This window comes from Pseudorca crassidens, chromosome 12 (assembly GCF_039906515.1).
Source record: "Pseudorca crassidens isolate mPseCra1 chromosome 12, mPseCra1.hap1, whole genome shotgun sequence".
NCBI lineage: Eukaryota > Metazoa > Chordata > Mammalia > Artiodactyla > Delphinidae > Pseudorca > Pseudorca crassidens.
Genome location: NC_090307.1, coordinates 13,355,722 through 13,374,638, shown reverse-complemented (window position 1 = coordinate 13,374,638; position 18,917 = coordinate 13,355,722). Strand labels below are relative to the sequence as shown.

Sequence of the window (18,917 nt, the reverse complement as noted above, 5' to 3'; positions counted from 1 at the left end):
GCCGCCCTCCTGCTCTCCCCTCTTCCGCCTGGAATGCCGTCATGCAGGTGGTGCATATTCATGAGGCCCGCCGAGGAGCTCCCGCCCTGCCTGTCTCCCGCCTTCCCGCTGCCGGCGCGTGATTAATATTCAATGAGCCCAGCTACGCGGCGGGTTCGCCGGGGTGAGGCGGGGGAGTGGGCGGGGCCTGCGCTCGGCGCCCGCGACCCAGGCGGGGAGGGCGTGTGTGTGTGTGTGTTTGTGGGGGGGGGGGGCGGTGGCGGCCAAGCGGGCGGGCGCACGGGATGGAACACCGAGACACCGACGGAATGCTCCGAATTGCCACATAATCCCCTGGAACGGCCGTGCCGAACGCCATTGGCTTCTCCCTTCTCCCCGCGCCGCCGCCGTCTCCCACCTTCGCCTCCCCGCCTCTCTCTCTGCCCGCTGTCTCCGGAGCTGGGGGGGAAGCGCGAAGCCCCACTGCAATGGAGCCCGCCGCCGCGACTACGGCGCAGCGACTCCCAGAGACCAGCAGGGAGGACCGAGCTCCGGCTCCGGCGGCGGCTGCAGCGGCGGCCGCGGCCGCGGCGGCTCTGGCGGCGGCAGTCGGGGGCGGCCGGAGCCCGGAGCCCGCGCTGACCCCGGCGGCCCCCAGTGGCGGGGCGCGGGAAGAGGCCCCCGGCGAGGCGCAGCTGGGGTTGTTGCCGGGTCGGCCGGGAGGCACGGGTCGCAGGAGGAGGCGCGGCGCCCCCCAGCCCACCGCTGGCGGGGCTGCCCCGGTGCCCGGGGCCAGCGGTTGCGCCAACTCCCTGCTGCTGAGGAGAGGGCGGCTGAAGAGGAATCTGTCCGCGGCGGCCGCCGCCGCCGCCGCCTCGTCGTCCTCGTCCTCGTCCTCGTCGTCGTCCGCCGCTGCCGCCTCGCACTCCCCCGGCGCCACCGGCCTCACCGCCTCCTGCTCGGCCTCGGCTTCGCTGTGCACCCGGAGCCTGGACAGGAAGACGCTGCTCCTGAAGCACCGGCAGATGCTCCAGCTGCAGCCGTCGGACCGGGACTGGGTGCGGCACCAGCTCGAGCGGGGCTGCGTGCACGTCTTCGACCGCCACATGGCCTCGACCTACCTGCGCCCGGTGCTGTGCACGCTGGACACCACGGCGGGCGAGGTGGCCGCCCGCCTGCTGCAGGTGGGCTACAAGGGCGGCGGCGTGGTAAAGGTGCTGGGCAAGGGGCACCCCGACGCCGGTCCCCGGCTCCCGCCCGCCGAGCCGCGGGACTCGGAGCCGCCACCCGGGAGGAGCGGACTGGCCGCCGTCGGGGGGCCGCAGCGCCCTCCTCCCGCCGACCTGCCGCTGCCCGGCGCCCCGGACGGGTGGGCGCTCCGCGCCTCCCGCGCCAGCTCCGCGCCCTCAGACTCCAGCCTGGGCGAACCGGGCGCCCCGCGGCTCCTGGACGGTGCGGCCGCGGGCCCAGCCTCCGACACCGAGAGCTTCAGCCTGAGCCCTAGCGCCGAGAGCGTGTCGGACCGGTTGGACCCCTACAGCAGCGGCGGCGGCTGCTCGTCGTCGTCCGAGGAGCTGGAGGCTGACCTGGCCCCGGCCCGGCCCCCTACGGGGGCTCCGGGACAGACCCGCCTGCCCCGGCTTGGAGCGGGCGCCCGGCCGTCATCCCCGACGGCCTCCCCGCCTCCGCCGCAGCCGAAAGCCCTGAGGGGCGTCGAGGGCCCAGGCGGCGCCGCCCGCGATCAGCCTCGGGAGGAGAAGGCGGCGGCAGCAGCGGCCCTCGGCCGCCCCCCGTCGACCCAGGATGGGAACGGGGCGACCGCGGAGCAGGCGCCTCCACCGCCCACCCTGTACGTGCAGCTCCACGGAGAGACCACCCGGCGCCTGGAGGCGGACGAGAAGCCGTTGCAGATCCAAAATGACTACCTCTTCCACCTGGGCTTTGGGGAGTTGTGGAGGGTGCAGGAGGAAGGCATGGACTCGGAGATCGGCTGCCTCATCCGCTTCTATGCAGGTAAGGAGATCACCTGCACTTTGACGCGTGCGGAATAAGCACTTCCAGGTCCCGAGAAATGTTTGGCCACCCCGAGAGTCAGCGCGGGTCCTCGGGAGTCTGTTACTTCTCTACAGCTTTCAAGTACGATCTGTGTGATACTAAATTGAGCAGTTTTAAAATCCGCGAGCTTTTGTCATTCTTGGGGGCTCCGAGGTTGGGAAGCAAGCACAGGGAGCAGGCACTCCTGAAAGAAGCAGTGGTGTCTTTAACAGTGAAGTGCTGCCTTCGGACGTCTGTTCACCGGTTTGTTGGGTTTGAGGCAGTTTGGGATTTCAGGTAAACATCACGTGCACGTGATACCTACAGAGGAAAATGACCTTGAGAAATGCGCTGGAACACCCGCCCTCCGTCTCACTGTCGGCGGCCTGCCCTTCCAGCCCGGGAGCTCGCTCCGCATCAGCTGGTGCTACTCGTTTGCCCACTTAGTCCTCGATGGAACCCAGCAGCTGCGGTCCTCTTTAGCGATACTTTTCCTCAGCACTTTTTGGCTTTATTTCAGTTTCCTCTGTAAGTTTGTCTTGCGTCAAAAGTGGTTTTGCCTATTTCTTTCTCTCAGTTTCTTACTTCTAGCCTTTATAGCCAGAACTACCCATTGCGATGTGACTTGCAATAGGGATATATAGGAATCACAGTACGACTTGAGGGTGATCGAAAATCTTCCTCATTTTTTTTTCATTTCTAGGTTAAAGGTCTTAAAAGGAGAGTTAAATCTTCCCCAGATTTACTAAAGTACTAAATTACTTCCCCACCTAGGTTGTATGTGGTGGTGGAAAAATAATCACACTTGTAATTTCATTAATCTGTAGCCATTCTTTCTAACTTAATATGTTTTTGGTCCAGCCTGTGTCCCAGTAGCAGTTTAGTCGGTTTGAATGAAGAAATTACTCACACATTGAGATATGCAAAACTGGTAGCATTCCTGGTGAGATGTTCCTTTACGTTTAATTGAAGTTTTTCTGTAATTCAAGTGGATTTCTGATGGATTTTTGCCTCGTAAAGAAAACCATATCATAATACAATAGCATTTGTAGTATCTGAAGATAATATCCTAACCGGATGACAAGCCTTTAAAAGCTTATGGCCTAGAAAATAGGTGATTTTTTTTTTCATGTGGGAGCAACAGCTATATCATTTTCTCCTGTGGCTCATGTAATTTGTAAAATACTGTTATTTTACAAAAGCAGTAAATGGTAATCACACTTGGAATGAGAATATTTTCTTAACATGAGAATGATAAATGCCCTTATAACCAACCAATTACATTGAAGGAAATATATATAAAGCAAGGGATATGTTAAATAAGCAGTATTGGACATATTTCGTATGGAAAGAGTTCTGCATCCTTTCTTTTTCTCATGACTGAATTGTTGATCACGATAAATGTCCATGGGAAGGGTTTTAGGTGTCCTAGTCATGACATTTAAATCTTTGATTCCCCTTGATTGTCTCTTCACGTGTGTCTAAAATGTTCTAAGTGGGTGATATATAGGTTTTTTAAAAAAACTTATCAGTATAAAGGTGACAAATTATCTTTCTGGTAAATCTCAAATTTCTGGTGTGCTCATTTTAATCTTTTTGTTTCGTTCCTTATGAAAAGCAGGAATTGTTGCTTCATTCTGAACTTATTTGCTTTATTTCTATATGCACAGTATAAATACATACATACCTCTGTGAATATGCTTGTAAAAGTAACTAATTAAATGAGGAAGCCATACAGAGCATCCAACCTGTTCTTGAATACGAAGCTGGTATGCAGGTGTCCTAGAAGGAAGATGCCTGATTGTTATAAAGATATAACAGTCTTTACAAAGATATTATAAAGATGTTATAAAGATGTCTAATTGCTTATTTTATAGCAAGTTGAGCTTATGTTAAGCCTAAGAACATGGCAAACGTCTGTGTTGATATTCATTTGCCATAGAACAAAATTTACTATATAGTGAGTCCACTTGAACTTTTGCAAGGAAGTTTAGTTACTGATGAACAAAAGGGCCTTGTTATAAGGTGGTCTCACTCATCACCGGAACATTATCAGGACTTCACATGTAGCGCAGGTTTGCACCAAGCTGGAGGAGATTCCTAGAAGTTACCCCTGTGCTGCAGTGGAATGTAGGACACCCAGCAGGAAAGTGGCATGTTTTGGTAGTAATTCTTTTCCATAAGAAGAGAGTTACGTTTGTTTTATATGAGATCCTTTGAGGGTGTGTTTTCCACCACATTCGTTTTTATAATGTTACATGTAACTTACTCTTAAATTTATTGCTGTGTATCTTTTTGTTTATCTGTGTATGTGGAGTTGAGGATAGACTAGGAAATTGCTTTTGAAGGCTTTTGAATATTTTCCTATATTTAAATTGAGCTCGTTATCTGTTGTTTATCTAGTTTATCTGTTTATAACTGGAGAAGTTCTTGTCCAGTGGAGAACTTTCATTCTCTTGAGGTCACCTTTCAGTTGAATTTTAGTATTTATAACCTGGCCTAAGTTATTCTTAAAAGACTTTGAAAGCCATTTGTGGTTGCTTTGAATATTTAAATATTTATTTAGGTAAAGTAAAATGGAATCTTTAATGAGCTAAAAGGCTTTGGACAAAAAGGTACTATCTAATTACAGAGTCGTTGAGAAAAACTTAGTTTGAAAATTGTTGCTCCTCCGAAGCAACCATTCTCTTAGCTAACTTTAAATAAGAAAAAATTTAATTATGGCTCTATCTGAAGTAACTTGTGTGAAGTATTAAGTATATTAGATACATTAACATTTAATTTTCCTTTAAGATCAGCCATCTTAAATTTTACCTGAGAGTAATTTTAGGTGAAAAAAAATTCAAGAATTAGGTTACTCGACATAGGTTACAGACTTAAAAACGTTAATGAGGTTATGTTTTGGACTCCCTGGGGGCGTCTGAGTCATTAATCAAGGGCAGTGTTAAACTATATTTTTAATATTTTTGACTCACTTCTACTGCCTTTTAGCTTTAGTCATCTGGCTGTTTCAGTTTAAATTGTAATAGTGGGAAATGATGTTGATGGAATGGAGACTGCACCCACTGTGGCTCGTGAATCTTGGACAAGATATTTTTATGTTTGACTTTTTGGGATTGCTCAGGAGAACGGACTCCTTACCCGCTCATATTTCTTCTCTTTTTCTCTTCTGGGATGATCAAATCTTACATGGTTTCCTACGTGGAAACCAAGAAGGGGTGTTTCGGCATTAAGCTGTAATATTGACGAGAAGTCTCTTATTACTATAATTACAGCAGTATTGAGTAACGTGGTATGAACATGTGACACCAGTGTGTGCTTAAGCAGTCCTTTTAAGAACAAAGGGTTTAATTTTATTTTTGTCGCTTTTTGTATTTAAATTTTATACTTGTTTTTGATGTAAAGTGAGTGCTGTCTTGTCCTTCATAACTGTGGTTTGATAACATCTATTAATATGTTGGTTTTATTATCTTCAAAAATCTTAAAGAGCTTTCACATAAATTATCTCATTTGTCCTTTCGGAAACATTATTAGGGAGGAGTGGGTGTCAATCCTCTTTTCAGATAAACTGATGCATAGTTTTGATTCTTGCTTGTGGTTTTTCAGTTCTTGGCAGAGCTGAGAAGAGAGAGCATGCATATTCTGTTTTACAATTCATATTACTTTCCATGAATTGAAGTTGAATTTCATTTACACTTGAATTTTTCACTTGGTTAAAAGCATTCCGAAAATATTCTATTTTTGTTGGTAATGAGGTGATATTATCCTCTAGGCCAAAGTGGTATTCCTTGTGAAATTTGGTTGGTTCTGTTTCTGTCATGCTGCCTTTAACATAAAGAAGCAAGACTGGCAAATAAGTGGACAATACAGAAAGAGTACGAAAGTGTTCTAAATATTCTGATTGTAAATAGTCTTACATGCATTTAAGTTGGCATGAAATAAAGTTCACCTAATGATTCTTTTTTTCTTACACACGCCTCATTTGTTAAACTGTAAATCTTCATTGGGTATAGAGCATTATTAACACTTTATCTGAAAAGTGGATAAGTTTTGAGGGTAGCGGTGTGACATTTCAGTTCCTTTAAAACATAGCTTTACTTGTAAAGTATCAAAAATAGCTATCATGAAAGGTTTGCATAAACCTTTCATCTTAAAGTAAACTTATTTGTACTTTAGTGATCAGTAGTGCTCTATTGATGTCACCATGCTGTTCATTTTTTATAATTCATATGTTATATAGAGTTAGAGAGTAAGCTACTCTGTCTGTTTTTATAGTTATTCCTTAAATGGTGTTTTTTTTTATGCTTATTGAAATAAGCATAGGGAGAGGAGATGAGTGTAAATGAGTTTATGAAGTTTCTGGTTGAAAGTTTTATCTTTTTGTGGCTATAAGATTGTTAAAACAGCCACCTTAAATGACTGGTTATCCCAAGATTCTTATTATTTTTTAAAGAGTAAGGTGTTTTTGATTCTCTTTATAGAATGCTGAATTTGATTTCTTGGTAACATAACATTCATTAATGTTGTATATGGTCCAAGGCTAGTATAATACTTGGCATTTTAGTTTAAACATTTGTTGAATTGAATTTGCGGAATTTTGTTAAGCAGCTGGTGGTGTATGTCCTGAATCTTCAGCCTTCCTTCCTGTTAGGGTCCCCAGGGGTTGTGTTAAACACACATACACACAGAGGCATTTCTCCCATGGCAGAAGGTTTTAGATGTGCCACACACTGTTAATATCTTCTGTTTTCCGTGAGTGGAGCTCTATGTGGATTTTGAGAGAGTTCTCTCTCAAAGGTTTCTTAGAGTTAACAGGTGTTTTTTTTCCCCCCTTTTCAAAGGCATCTCTTACCTAAAGTTTAAGATGAATTTAATGAGACATCTGTCAAATGAGGCGTTTTAGATTTAATGATTTTGTTATGTGCCAGGGTTGAACACGGTTCAGTCTATCTGGACAGGAGAAGGGTTTAATTGTACTGTGAAAGTCGAGAAAAGCCACTCAATAGAAAAGCTTTTCCTTTAAAGACGCCTGGCATTTTGAAAAAGAGAAAAAGATGTTATCAAAATGTCCAAAATAGTCTGGGAAAGTGAAGGCTTTTTTTAAAAGTCCCACTTTCTAAAACCCACTCCACCCCTTGATCGCAGGCATCTGGTACAACACTGGTAATGAGGGGTTTTGAATCTACCTTCATGTCCCTCTGCTTCTTGGGCAAACTCTTTTTAATACTTACCTTTGGTTTTCTAAAGATAGTATAATTCAAACAAAATAAAATCGACCATTTGGATTCTTTAGACATATTAGGTATTTATAACCTAAGTCTCTGTGACGGGTTGTGTTTGGATTTGTTATGAAACTTTAACTCTAGGCTTTGGAAAATTTTGATAAACTGAAACTCAAGGGTTGGAAAAAATAGACTTTAATGGTACTTTGATTAAAGAACATTAGGATATTTGGTTAACTATGAAATAGGAGCTCTTTCAAGTTGTGTGATAATCGTACTTTAGAATCAAGAATAACACTTACCGGGTTGCTGAAGTGTAATTACATGTTGATTTAGAGACGGAATGGTTTTGTTATATATATAATATATATGCCGAATATTCCTTTTAATATGTTAGGTGAAACAAAGCATAACCATCCCATAATGCCACATTCATGCTGAAATAATTGTTTCCCTGTTGTATTTTTACATTTGAGATTGCTTTAATAGGTTGTAAAATGTATTTAATGATAGAGTGTCTTATTAAGGTACTAATCCAATGACCTTTGAGTTTGGAACCTAGAAGTTCTCTTGGAAATGGAGTGAAATACTCTATTTGTAGGTTGTACATATTCTGTGAGTTTGTAAATGTCAATACTTTAGCAAAAAAAAAAAAAAAAATCCAGAATTTATGACATGTATTTTCTCAAATGAAGCTTGCTAGAAGTAAATTAGTCTCATTTCCAGTTATGTGAAAGCATTCAGTTGAAGACTGAATAAAATTTGAAATAATTTGGTTTTGGACCATTTCAATTAATGAATGAAAAAATCTAATTTGAAATTTGAGATACTTTGAATTGGTTGATTTTGTTTTAGTTTTTTCCCCTGCATTCTTTTCAGGCAGGAAGAGTTTTGAATTTGTTGCTGTCTAGTTCTACTGACTCATACATCTGATGATGAAGAGCAGGTGGAGAGTGAATCTTTTCAGATGTCTGCCTTCATTAATAATATGTTAGGATGCTTGGCGCCTTCTTTTCAAATACGAGGCGTGTTTTTAAATATAGCAAGAGAAAGTATGAACTGTATTTGTTTTCACTGTCTATTTAATAATTATCTGGATTTCACAATCAGTTCACTCCTGACACATGGTCCAAAGAGCGAAATTTTATGCGTAGAACCAGTTTTTGACCTTTTTGTCATGTATGAGAAATATATTCCTATGGAATTCTTTCTTTGTTCCTATGCATATATTTTGAGAGCTTTTGGCTATACTTTAGCACTGAAGGGGTGCTCCATCTTATGGTTTTTGAGTTTGGCTGATGTATCCTGGGGTCAGGTGAAAGTAACTTTGTTATGGTTTGCAATTTAAAGAAATGGGTCTGAGAGTTGGGAAAGTTGGTATGACTTTGGGCATTCATTTCAACTTATCCTGGACTTTGATTTCCTCATCAGTAAAATGATGAGCTTGGAGTAGAATAAGTCTAAAATCTCTTCCAACTCTTAACATTCTGGGGCTTCATTAGAGAGCCTGTTCTTCAAATTAGGACTAAATGTTGTAGTTGTTTTAAGTTCTGTACGACCTATCCATGGGTTTAAAAACAGCCAAATCCCCAGCTTTTTGTCATGGAGAAAGGAACAGGCTTGGACCTAATACACACAAGTCAGCCTAAGGTTGCCAGCCAAAGAAGAATACCTTTTTGGAGTCGATTAGGACTAATGATGGAATAGATAGTGTTTGATTACCCTCTCCTTGCCAGCTCTACTCTTCAAAGTAGAATTCAGCACACTAGAGATGAATTTAAAGAAATACATCCTCTTAAAAGTTGAAGTAAGGGCTTCCCTGGTGGCGCAGTGGTTTAGAGTCCGCCTGCTGATGCAGGGGACACGGGTTCGTGCCCCGGTCCGGGAAGATCCCACATGCCGCAGAGCGGCTGGGCCCGTGAGCCGTGGCCGCTGAGCCTGCGCGTCCAGAGCCTGTGCTCCACGACGGGAGAGGCCACAACAGTGAGAGGCCCGCGTACCGCAAAAAAAAAAAAAAAAAAGTTGAAGTAAGATTCTGTTCTTAAGTTGACTTGTAAAGTAAGATACTTTTATAATCCAGTTTATAAACTTTACTGTAGTGATAACTCTGTATTTGAGGGATCCAGATATGGGAAATTTAATGGTTCATTAGCTTTAATTCATGGTGAGCTGTATGTGCCTATCTACTTGTGCCTAGAGTCAGTAGGAGAAAAAGCACATAAAAAATTTTTTGTGTGTTATTTTTGATTAGATCATAGAGTTTAGGATTCTGTAGAGATCCTAACATCTGTATTTTTATAGATGAGGAAAGCAAGCCCTGTAGAGGTTGAGTGTCTGGTCCAAGATCGGTGATAAACTCAGTCTCAGAATTAGGAATAGCACCCAGGATTTTGATTATCTGTCTAGTGTTCTTTTTTACCCCACACTGAATTTATATACTTACTATCTTTGGATTCTCCTTTATTTAGTATTCAAAATGAAAGTTTAAAAAATTGAGTGCGCTTCACACATTTGGTGCTTTCTCAATTCCTTCAAGGTGTTTCTAGTTTCTTTTCATTCTAATCAGTGCTTATGAGAGGTTACATATCACTTTGACAGATTATGGGCGGGCTTCTAATGGAACAGTTGGATATTTTAATTGCAGAGAGGGAAATTAGATTTCATCAGTGATGTTACCCTTTGGGGGTTTTATGATAGAACTTTAAAGTTGACAGATGGTTGACTGAAAAGAGTTACAGTGCTAGAAAATCAGAAAATCAATGGTTATTTGTCTTATTTGTCCAGTCCTTTAAAGTTGAAATTGTTAGAAGAATGGAAATTTGCAAAACCACTGAATTTTAAAAAAATATTTGGAAGAAAAATTTAAGAATAGATCTTGAAAAAAAATCCCATTCAGACATGTTCATTAAAAAGATTCAGTATTCATAATATTTTTTATTTCACTTTTTTTAAGAAAAACGTGTCTTCTCACAATTAAATGCACTTAGTTTATTTAGGTACGCATACACAGCCCTACTTTTATGTGATATAAATTGAAACAACTTAGTTCAGTAATCTTTGGGCTTTTGCCGTTTGCTGGTTTTGGAAGTCTGTATCATGAAATCTGGTACTGCTTTGAATATCTTTGAGAGAGGGAGAGCAATGTCCTGCTCCTGTTAGCAAAAAGACAGTTTTTGAATATTTGTAGGGGTGAGAGAGAGATTCCCTTTTATATTAGGTTCCATTTTAATTTAATCATTTACCTTAAGTAAAAGTTTTATATGGAAATTAATCTATGGAGTCAATTAATTCCTCAAAGATGACTTCAGTTTTTACTATGAGGAAGGGAACTTGTAAAGTGCAGAAGTACAAATGGGTAAAAATACATTGCATCTGGCATATGGAATATGTACTCTAGCTGCTGAAGCAGAAAAGAAATTTCTCTTGATGGTCTCTGAGAGAGGTAGTATGGCTGGGGGTAGCTGATGTGCAGGTTTATGTAATAAATTGAATCTCTCCTTCTGGAAAGAAGTAAACATCACTGTAGTTGGAGGAGACGCACTCGCTTCCTTACACACATCCCACGCATGCGTACATGATACACTCACACATGCATGCCCACATGTTCTCCACTGAGTGCTGAGGTAGGATGTAATGGGAGGTGGTAGCAGGTGGGTGGGGTAAACAGTCTTGGGGGGGGGAAGTCTCAATTTAAAAAAAATTATAGTTCTTAATTACGTAGATCATTTTTTTTCACATTTTAATTGGTAACTTATTTCTCCCATGAATGGCCTGTTCCTATCCCTTGCCCATTTTTTTAGTTTGATATTTGCCTTTTTCCTACTGGCTTATAGATTTGTTTTGGGGGCATATATCTAGGGAAACTAGCTTTGTTTTGTAAGTCACTATTTTCTTCATCCATTTGCACTTTTATGTCAGACTTTTCCTCTAGGTAGTCAGGGTTCTGTGTCATGCTTAGGAAGTCTTCCCCCTCAAGATTTAAAAGAAATTTCCCATATTTTCCTGTGGTATATTATAGTTTTATTTGTATGTTAAAAATTTTAATCTATCTGTTGTTTAAGAAAGATAGGAACGGGGCTTCCCTGGTGGCACAGTGGTTAAGAATCCGCCTGCCAATGCGGGAGGACACAGGTTCCAGCCCTGGCCCGGGAAGATCCCACATGCCGCGGAGCAACTAAGCCCGTGCCACAACTACTGAGCCTGAGTTCTAGAGCCCGCGAGCCACAACTACTGAGCCCACGTGCCACAACTACTGAAGCCTGCGCACCTAGAGCCCGTTCTCCACAAGAGAAGCCACAGCAGTGAGAAGCCCGAGCACCGCAACGAAGAGTAGACCCTGCTCACTGCAACTGGAGAAAGCCCGCGTGCAGCAACGAAGACCCAACGTAGCCATAAGTAAATAAATAAATAAATAAATAGATTTATTTTTAAGAAAAGAAAGACAGGAAGTAGGAAAGAACAAATTGTCCCCACACTTTTTATTCGATAATTGAGTATTTCTTTAGTGACTTAAACTGTCACTTTTCCTCAGTTTATGCCTTTTTAAAAAAACTGATAGGCATTTATATCATCCTTCCTATGTGCGAGGCACCGTTTTAAGTGCTTTATAAATATTAACTCATTTAATCCTCATAACAACCCTATGAGGCAGGTAATGTTACCACCCCAGGGTTACAGATAGGGAAACTGAGTTACAGAGCATTTTAGTACCTTGTGTGGATTTGTCAAGCGAGCAAGGTTCAGGTAGAGTGCAAGCCCCAGCATTTGCTGCCAGAGTTAACTAGTGTGTAATAGCTTGCTTTGCCGAATGTGGAAAACTTGTCCTTGGTAACTTTCTGGGGCCAGTTTGGGCAGATCAGCATTTGGGAAGCATGGACTTTGAAGTACTTGAGGCTGGAACCTGCATTCTGGCTGTGCCCCTGAGCCCAGAGCTCTACCTCCCTCTTTCCTTCTCTGTGGAAATAGGCAGTACCTGTGAGCCACACAGCGTTGTTGAGAAGATCAAATGAGATGAGGGAAAGTGCCTAGGACAGCAGGACTCAGTGTAAACCAGGCCCTGGTCTTAGGATGCAGAGAGCACTGATGGAGGATCTAGGACCTAGATTTGACTGTGGGCTGCTTCTTTACTTGATGGGAAACCTATAATGAACCCTGTAATCTCTTTAAGCCTCATTTATTAGAGAGATTTAAAAAAAATCCATCTCAGAGAACTTTGTGAGGTTCAGATTTGATGATATATGTGGAAGTGCTTTGTAAACTGTGAGATGTTATACAAATGTAGTGTGGTAGTGTTATTTTTAGCAATAGTAAATTGCCACAAATGTTAATTCGAGGTAATTAGGGCTCATTAAGGAAGATGGAATATGCTGTTGCTTAGTGACACTGGCAAACTATACACTTTCACTCACTCATTCATTTAATCCAGTAATTACTATGAGTACCTACTATATCAAAAGTACTTTTGATTCAAAGATGGCTAATTTTAATTTTCTAGGATCCCTTGAAATACTTATAGCTCTGAGGGCATGTAGAATACAAAAGTGGAAAATGTTCTAATAGAGGCAGTGGGGTCCATAGTAGCAGCAAAGGAGAGGCTCCTGACTCCACTGTGTGAATCCCGGGAAGGCCCTTGAGCCATCTTGAAGGACCAGAGGGAGTAGACTCTTGCCATGATTCTGGAATACTGAATTGTTTGAGGAGCAGCCATAAAGTACCAGTAGTTCAAAATCCAGTCAGACTGAGTTTAGGATTAGTAATTCCACCTTAATCCTTTAAGATTTACCAACCCTTTCTATCTAGGCCTTTTTATCCATCTGAATCATTGGGGCTTCATTTGGTATCATACTTTGTGAGGATCTAAGTTCTGGGTTAAGCAAATATTAATTTTGCTTTCTTGAAAAGAAAATGCAAATGTGCACATGCTCAAGGTTGCCCTGAAGCCTGGCAGGGGGCCTACAGTACACTTGAAAGACGTTCTCTTGTTTCTTTTTGTGAAGCCCGTGAGGGTTTTGCTTTCCTCGGATTTATAAAGTTTATGGGAAATGCTGTGTTCATCTTCTGGAGGCAGATTCCTTCTTTTAGTTTAATGTCATGTAGACCAACCACATTAATGTAAAATTTGGAAGATGAGGAATTGGTCATAACCTGAGGGTATTCTTAATTTTTTAAAAATAAAATTCCATTTTTTTGGTATAAATTTATTTATTTTATTTATTTTTGGCTGCACTGGGTCTTCGTTGTTGCACGTGGGCTTTCTCTAGTTGCGACGAGCAGAGGCCACTCTTCATTATGGTGCATGGGCTTCTTATTGCGGTGGCTTCTCTTGTTGCGGAGCACGGGCTCTAGGCTCGCAGGCTTCAGTGGTTGTGGCTCGCAGGCTCAGTAGTTGTGGCTCGTGGGCTCTAGAACGCAGGCTCAGTAGTTGTGGCGCACAGGCTTAGTTGCTCCGTGGCATGTGGGATCTTCCTGGACCAGGGCTCTAACCCGTGTCCCCTGCATTGGCAGGCGGATTCTTAACCACTATGCCACCAGGGAAGCCCCGAGGGTATTATTTTTAACTTTGCCCATCTACTGTCTGGATCTTCATTGGTGAAGGAATTTTTTTTAAAAGCCTCTTGTGTGGACCAGGAGGAAACACAACTCTTAAGTGTTCATGTAAGCAAAAATAACTATTTTATCCATGGCTGTAAAATCTGTACTATACTACTATGGTAAGTTAAGTCTTTACTGATGGCCTGTTACAAATTTCTTTTGTTTTAAGTGGAAGGTAAATGTCTCTGTGATATATTGTCTCATGTAGTAATGTGAATGACAACACTGGAAAAGATCTTTATTTTGCTTTATATGTTAGTTTTAAAAGTATGATAAACACCCTGTTTTTAAAATAAGTTATGCAGATCCTGTCTGACTAAAATAAGTCATGCTTCTAATTCCAATGAAAATACTTCTAATTCAGACTAATCAACATTCAGGTTAATTACCTGCCGTTGTGTATTTTCCACTGTCATTTGCACCTTTCTGCCCTCTGTGACACATTTTTACAGAGACCTCAGTTAACTCATTAGAGCAGTATCAACACCCGACAAGCTGATTTTCATGGGGGATATTAACAGAAATGTTAACATCAATGTAGCCATAAGGAGAATAGTTAGCCCTTGTGATTATAAAGTAGACGCTAAAAATCCCTTGTAACTAAGTCGTAATAGAGACTTGGTGTTTTTAACCAGAATCTGAGTAGTATTGTCTCATTGATAAATACACAATGACAAAAGTTCTATAAACAAGTATCTTGGAACTGCTAAAGATAATGTCATTGTGAAGATACCACACAAAAGTCCATTTCTGAGAGTAGGGATCATCTTGTAGTCAGTACATTTGGAATGCTTGTTTTATATCTTGAATTGGCTTGCAGCTGCTAATAGAGAATTGGGAGTCGTCATTGCTTCCTGCTTCTATAGATGTTCATAAGATCTCCCACCCCACCCCCAACCAAACAAAACGGTTGATAGCCTCTTGGTTCTAAGAAACTGATAGAGTAATGCAAGTGGTATTAACCTCTAGATAATACTGATGGATAAAGGGAAGTGGTGGTGTTCACTTTTCTTGAAGGTACTGTCATAAGCACAACTATATATACCCCCTTGCCCGGTATCTTCTTTATCTTTTAGAAACGTTTGTAATACTGGAGTAGACTAAACCAGAGTTGTCGGTAGATAGTTACTACTTTAGAAGCTGGTGAATGTGATAATTGAAGTATTACCTGCTAGGGAATAGCTTTGCCAAGCTTCACAGGTGAAAAATGGGTGACAACGTCATGGATATCTCAGGGAGAGCATAGAATCAAAGCATTGGAAAGGACCAGGGGCATCTAGTCCAGTTTCTTACCTAGCGTAGAAATCTGTGCTTATCCAATCCTGATTGATGGTTGTCTGGCTTCTGCTTGTTGACTGCTTGCTAGATACATTATTCCAGGACAGCACTGAGTGGAGATCTTGCTACTTGAAATGTGATCTGTGGACCAGCATCGTTAGCATCTCTTTGGAGTGTGTTAGAAATGCAGACTCTCAGGGCTTCCCTGGTGGCGCAGTGGTTGAGAGTCCGCCTGCCGATGCAGGGGACACGGGTTCGTGCCCTGGTCCGGGAGGATCCCACATGCCGCTGAGTGGCTGGGCCCGTGAGCCATGGCCACTGAGCCTGCGCGTCCGGAGCCTGTGCTCCGCAACGGGAGAGGCCACAACAGTGAGAGGCCCGTGTTCCGCAAAAAAAAAAAAAAAAAAAGAAAAAGCAGACTCTCAGTCCTCACTTCAGACTTACTGAATAATTGGCATTTTAACAAGATCCCTAGGTGATTCGTTTGCACAATACAGTTTAAGGAGTGCCAGTGTTGGATGAATCGGGAGGGGGAGAGATTACAGTTGGAGGAGGGAAACCATTAGGGGCTTGCATGGCTCAGTAAGATACTGAGGGCTGGAACTAGAGGAGTGGAGAGAGAAAAGCAGGCAGATGTAGATGTTATCCTAGGACTCAGTAGCTAATATTGAAGCTCAGAGATGACAAGTTTGCACTTTGAGTGATGGGAGAATTGTGGGTCAGTTCATGAAAGTAGGAAGCAAGAGGTTGTGTGTGGGTATCACTAATTAATTCAGTCAAGCTGGAGGACCAGGCATTCTAGTTAGGAGTTGGTGATGTGAGAATGAATGATGTGTCTCCTGCTCTTGATATTTACAAATATTTTGCAGTTGAGGATGGAGTTTGCTGAGGATGAGTTTGAAATGGTAATACACTTTAAGCTGACAGTAATCATTTGTTTAGCTGGTAAATGGACCTGACTCACCACCCAGCTTCCAGATCTCAGTGGACCCTTTTGCCTTCTACTGTTTATCAAATAAACAATTACAGTAAAACTTGAAATGCCTTAATGAAGGCATTTACAGAGTGCCAAGGGAACCCAGAAGCCTGACAAACCAATTCTCCCTGGAATGCTCTGAAAAAGCTTCCTGAGAAGGACTCCCTGTATGAATGGGGGACTAGCATTGCATGGAAAGGGCATGTCAGGAACTAAAGCGTGAATGAAAGGGCAGGATGTGCGTAGGAAATGGGGAGGAACTGGCGTGGTGAGGTGTTAGGTGATGAGATTAGAAGTGGTAGGAGATGAGGCTAAAAAGGAGGTTGGGGCCAGATGATGAAAGGCCTCACCTGCTAAGGGCTTGATTTGATAAGCAGTGGGAGCTACTGAGCATGTTAAAGTGGGGAGTGACATGATTAGATTTGTGTTGTAGGGCATTAACCGCAGCCAGCTGGAGGATGGATTGGAGAGAGGCTAGAAACTTGGAGACTGCCTTAGTGGGGCATTTAGTAAACCTTTAAAGCGCTGTTAGGAGCTGGAGATCTAAAGAAAGAATGGCCTTGCCTCAGGGAGTTCAGCCTAGTAGGAGAGAAAGATATCATTGCAATATAGAGTCCCCTCCTTTGAGGTTTTGTAAGTGTGGTTGTTTACCAAGTAGGGAGTTAATCTACTCTGCTGCAGGTGGGGTAGGTGAGAGATGGTTTAGAATATTAGAAAGAGCAGGCCCAGCAGTAGGAGTGGATGGGATGGGCATTTCTGGCAGGGGGACCAAGGGCCTACCTGGGGGCTAGATGGGGGAGATCTAGACTAGATCAGTGCAGATGAAGAACTGCAGATGTGGGAATTGTTCAGAATGTAGAATTCTTGGATCTTATTGAATGATTACATGTTGGGGGAGAAAGAGTACTTGAGGATTTATTATTCATTCCTGAAGTAATTTGAGTATGTCTTCCACATCAGGAAGCGTGTCACTATAATCCATGCCAGGGATATAGTGTGAACGAGAGCGACAGGGTTTTGTGTGTTAAGATGACTTGGAGGTTTCTAGTTTGGTTGACTCTAATCCCATCAACCAACATGCAGAATGCAGAAACAGGAATTGGCTTTAGTGGGAGGGGGAGAGATGGTGAGTTACATATTGGATGTGTTAAATTTAAGGTGCCTGAAAGACATCCAGGTATGTCTGAAGAACTCAGGGATTATCTGTGTTTAGATAGTTGTTAAAGTCTTCGGATCGAATGAAATTGCTAGATTAAATGGGTTGAGTGAGGAGAGGGTTGAGGAAGCAACTGTGAGGACTGCCCGTATTTAAAAAGTGGTGGTAGTGGATTATGTTGAGTGAAAGAATTCAGGTATAAAAGAGAGACACTATATGACATTTTTATGAAGGTCAGTTAACAGGCAAAACTAATTTTTGGTGACAGATCATAATAGTTGTTACCTTTCAGGGGGGTTATCGATGGGAAAGGCTTGAGCCATCTGCTGTTGATAATGTTATTTGCATTTTTCTGGGTTTTATTTTCCTAGGTATATGCATACACAAAAATTTATTGACTGTACACTTAAGGTTTATGTGCTGTACTAGATGTAAGTTATACCTCAGAAGAAAGAAGGGATACGGTTGTGAAGGAAGAAACTTGAACATTGTTTTTTTGTATCCTGAAGGGAAAGAGAGAGGGGATAGACTAAGGGTGATGGATGAATGGATGGGGGAAAGTAAACAAGGGAAAGTCCTGGAAGAAATAAGATGGGAGGAATCAGGAACACCCAGTGGAGTTAACCGTGGGCGGGAAGAGGGCCACCTGTTTCTTTGAGACTGTTAGGAAGGGCGAGTAAAGATAAAGATTCATTTAACTGACACTCAGGAAGTTGGGCCTCGGTTTTGTTAGTGAGAAGGTAAGGAGAAGCCAAGTCTCAATATTTACTGTAATATGCTTTTTCTTGAGTGAATCAATCAGCTACTCATAGTTTATACCCTCTTTGGGGAATTTATGACTGTGATTTCAGTCTACACTGAATTTTCTGTAGGGTGATCCTCTCTTAACTGTGGTAACGCATCTGCATCTTACTGCGTGGGAAGGGGAGGGGGGATAGTAAACAAGAGCTGGAGGAAATGATTGCCAGACTCAGGTTTGCAGGTTTGGCTGCGCTTGGCAATGGGCAGGTTTGTTTTGATGGCACAGTTTGGGTTCCCTCCTCCCAATCTCTGAGTGTGTCTTTGGGGCAGGGGTTGGGGAGTGGGGTTGGGATGTGTAGGTGTGGAGACATGATGCTCAAAAACCTTCAGAAAAGTTGCGACTTTGACAAAGCTGGCATCGTATCTTCCATTATGTCCTGTTTCCTTTCTGTTTAAAAATCACTTACGGAGTAATAAAACTCCTGAGATAGTTTTATTTTTTTTCTCATGGCCTACTACTGATACTTGCAGACATAAAAGCTGGTTCTAAAGAATGTGCTTTCCGTTCCTAGATTGTCAGATTGACTTGTGGCTTGAATCTGTTTATAAAGTGAGCATGAAGACATGATAAATTATGTTTAGGTAGATATAAATCAGATTGTATAGGGGACAATTATTCTTAAATAAGAAATACTGTTAAGAAACCATGTTAAACCTATCATTTTTCCTCTTGTTAGTTGTAGTAAGTGTTGAATTTCTGTTTTGTGCTCAGTACGGGGCTAGATGCTGAAATTTCAAATTGTGGTTATTGAAAAAAATGAAAAACACAGTTAGGTTGTTCTGAAGAATATAATCGCCCCAATATTTACTGAAGTATCTAGATCATCTGATTATGTTATATTCCAGTTACAAAGTTGGTTTCTGTAAATTTTTAATAAAG

At 42.6% G+C, this 18,917-nt stretch overlaps 1 protein-coding gene across 1 annotated transcript in view; it reads left to right on the top strand.

Moving 5' to 3' along the window:
- The first annotated feature begins 328 nt into the window (after positions 1-328).
- PHLPP1 (PH domain and leucine rich repeat protein phosphatase 1) overlaps positions 329-18,917 on the top strand; it is a 212,594-nt gene continuing 194,005 nt past the window's right edge. The window contains exon 1 of the mRNA XM_067698892.1: positions 329-1,992. Coding sequence (XP_067554993.1) covers positions 468-1,992 — 1,525 coding nt within the window. The 5' untranslated portion in view covers positions 329-467. The remainder of the gene's footprint in view (positions 1,993-18,917) is intronic.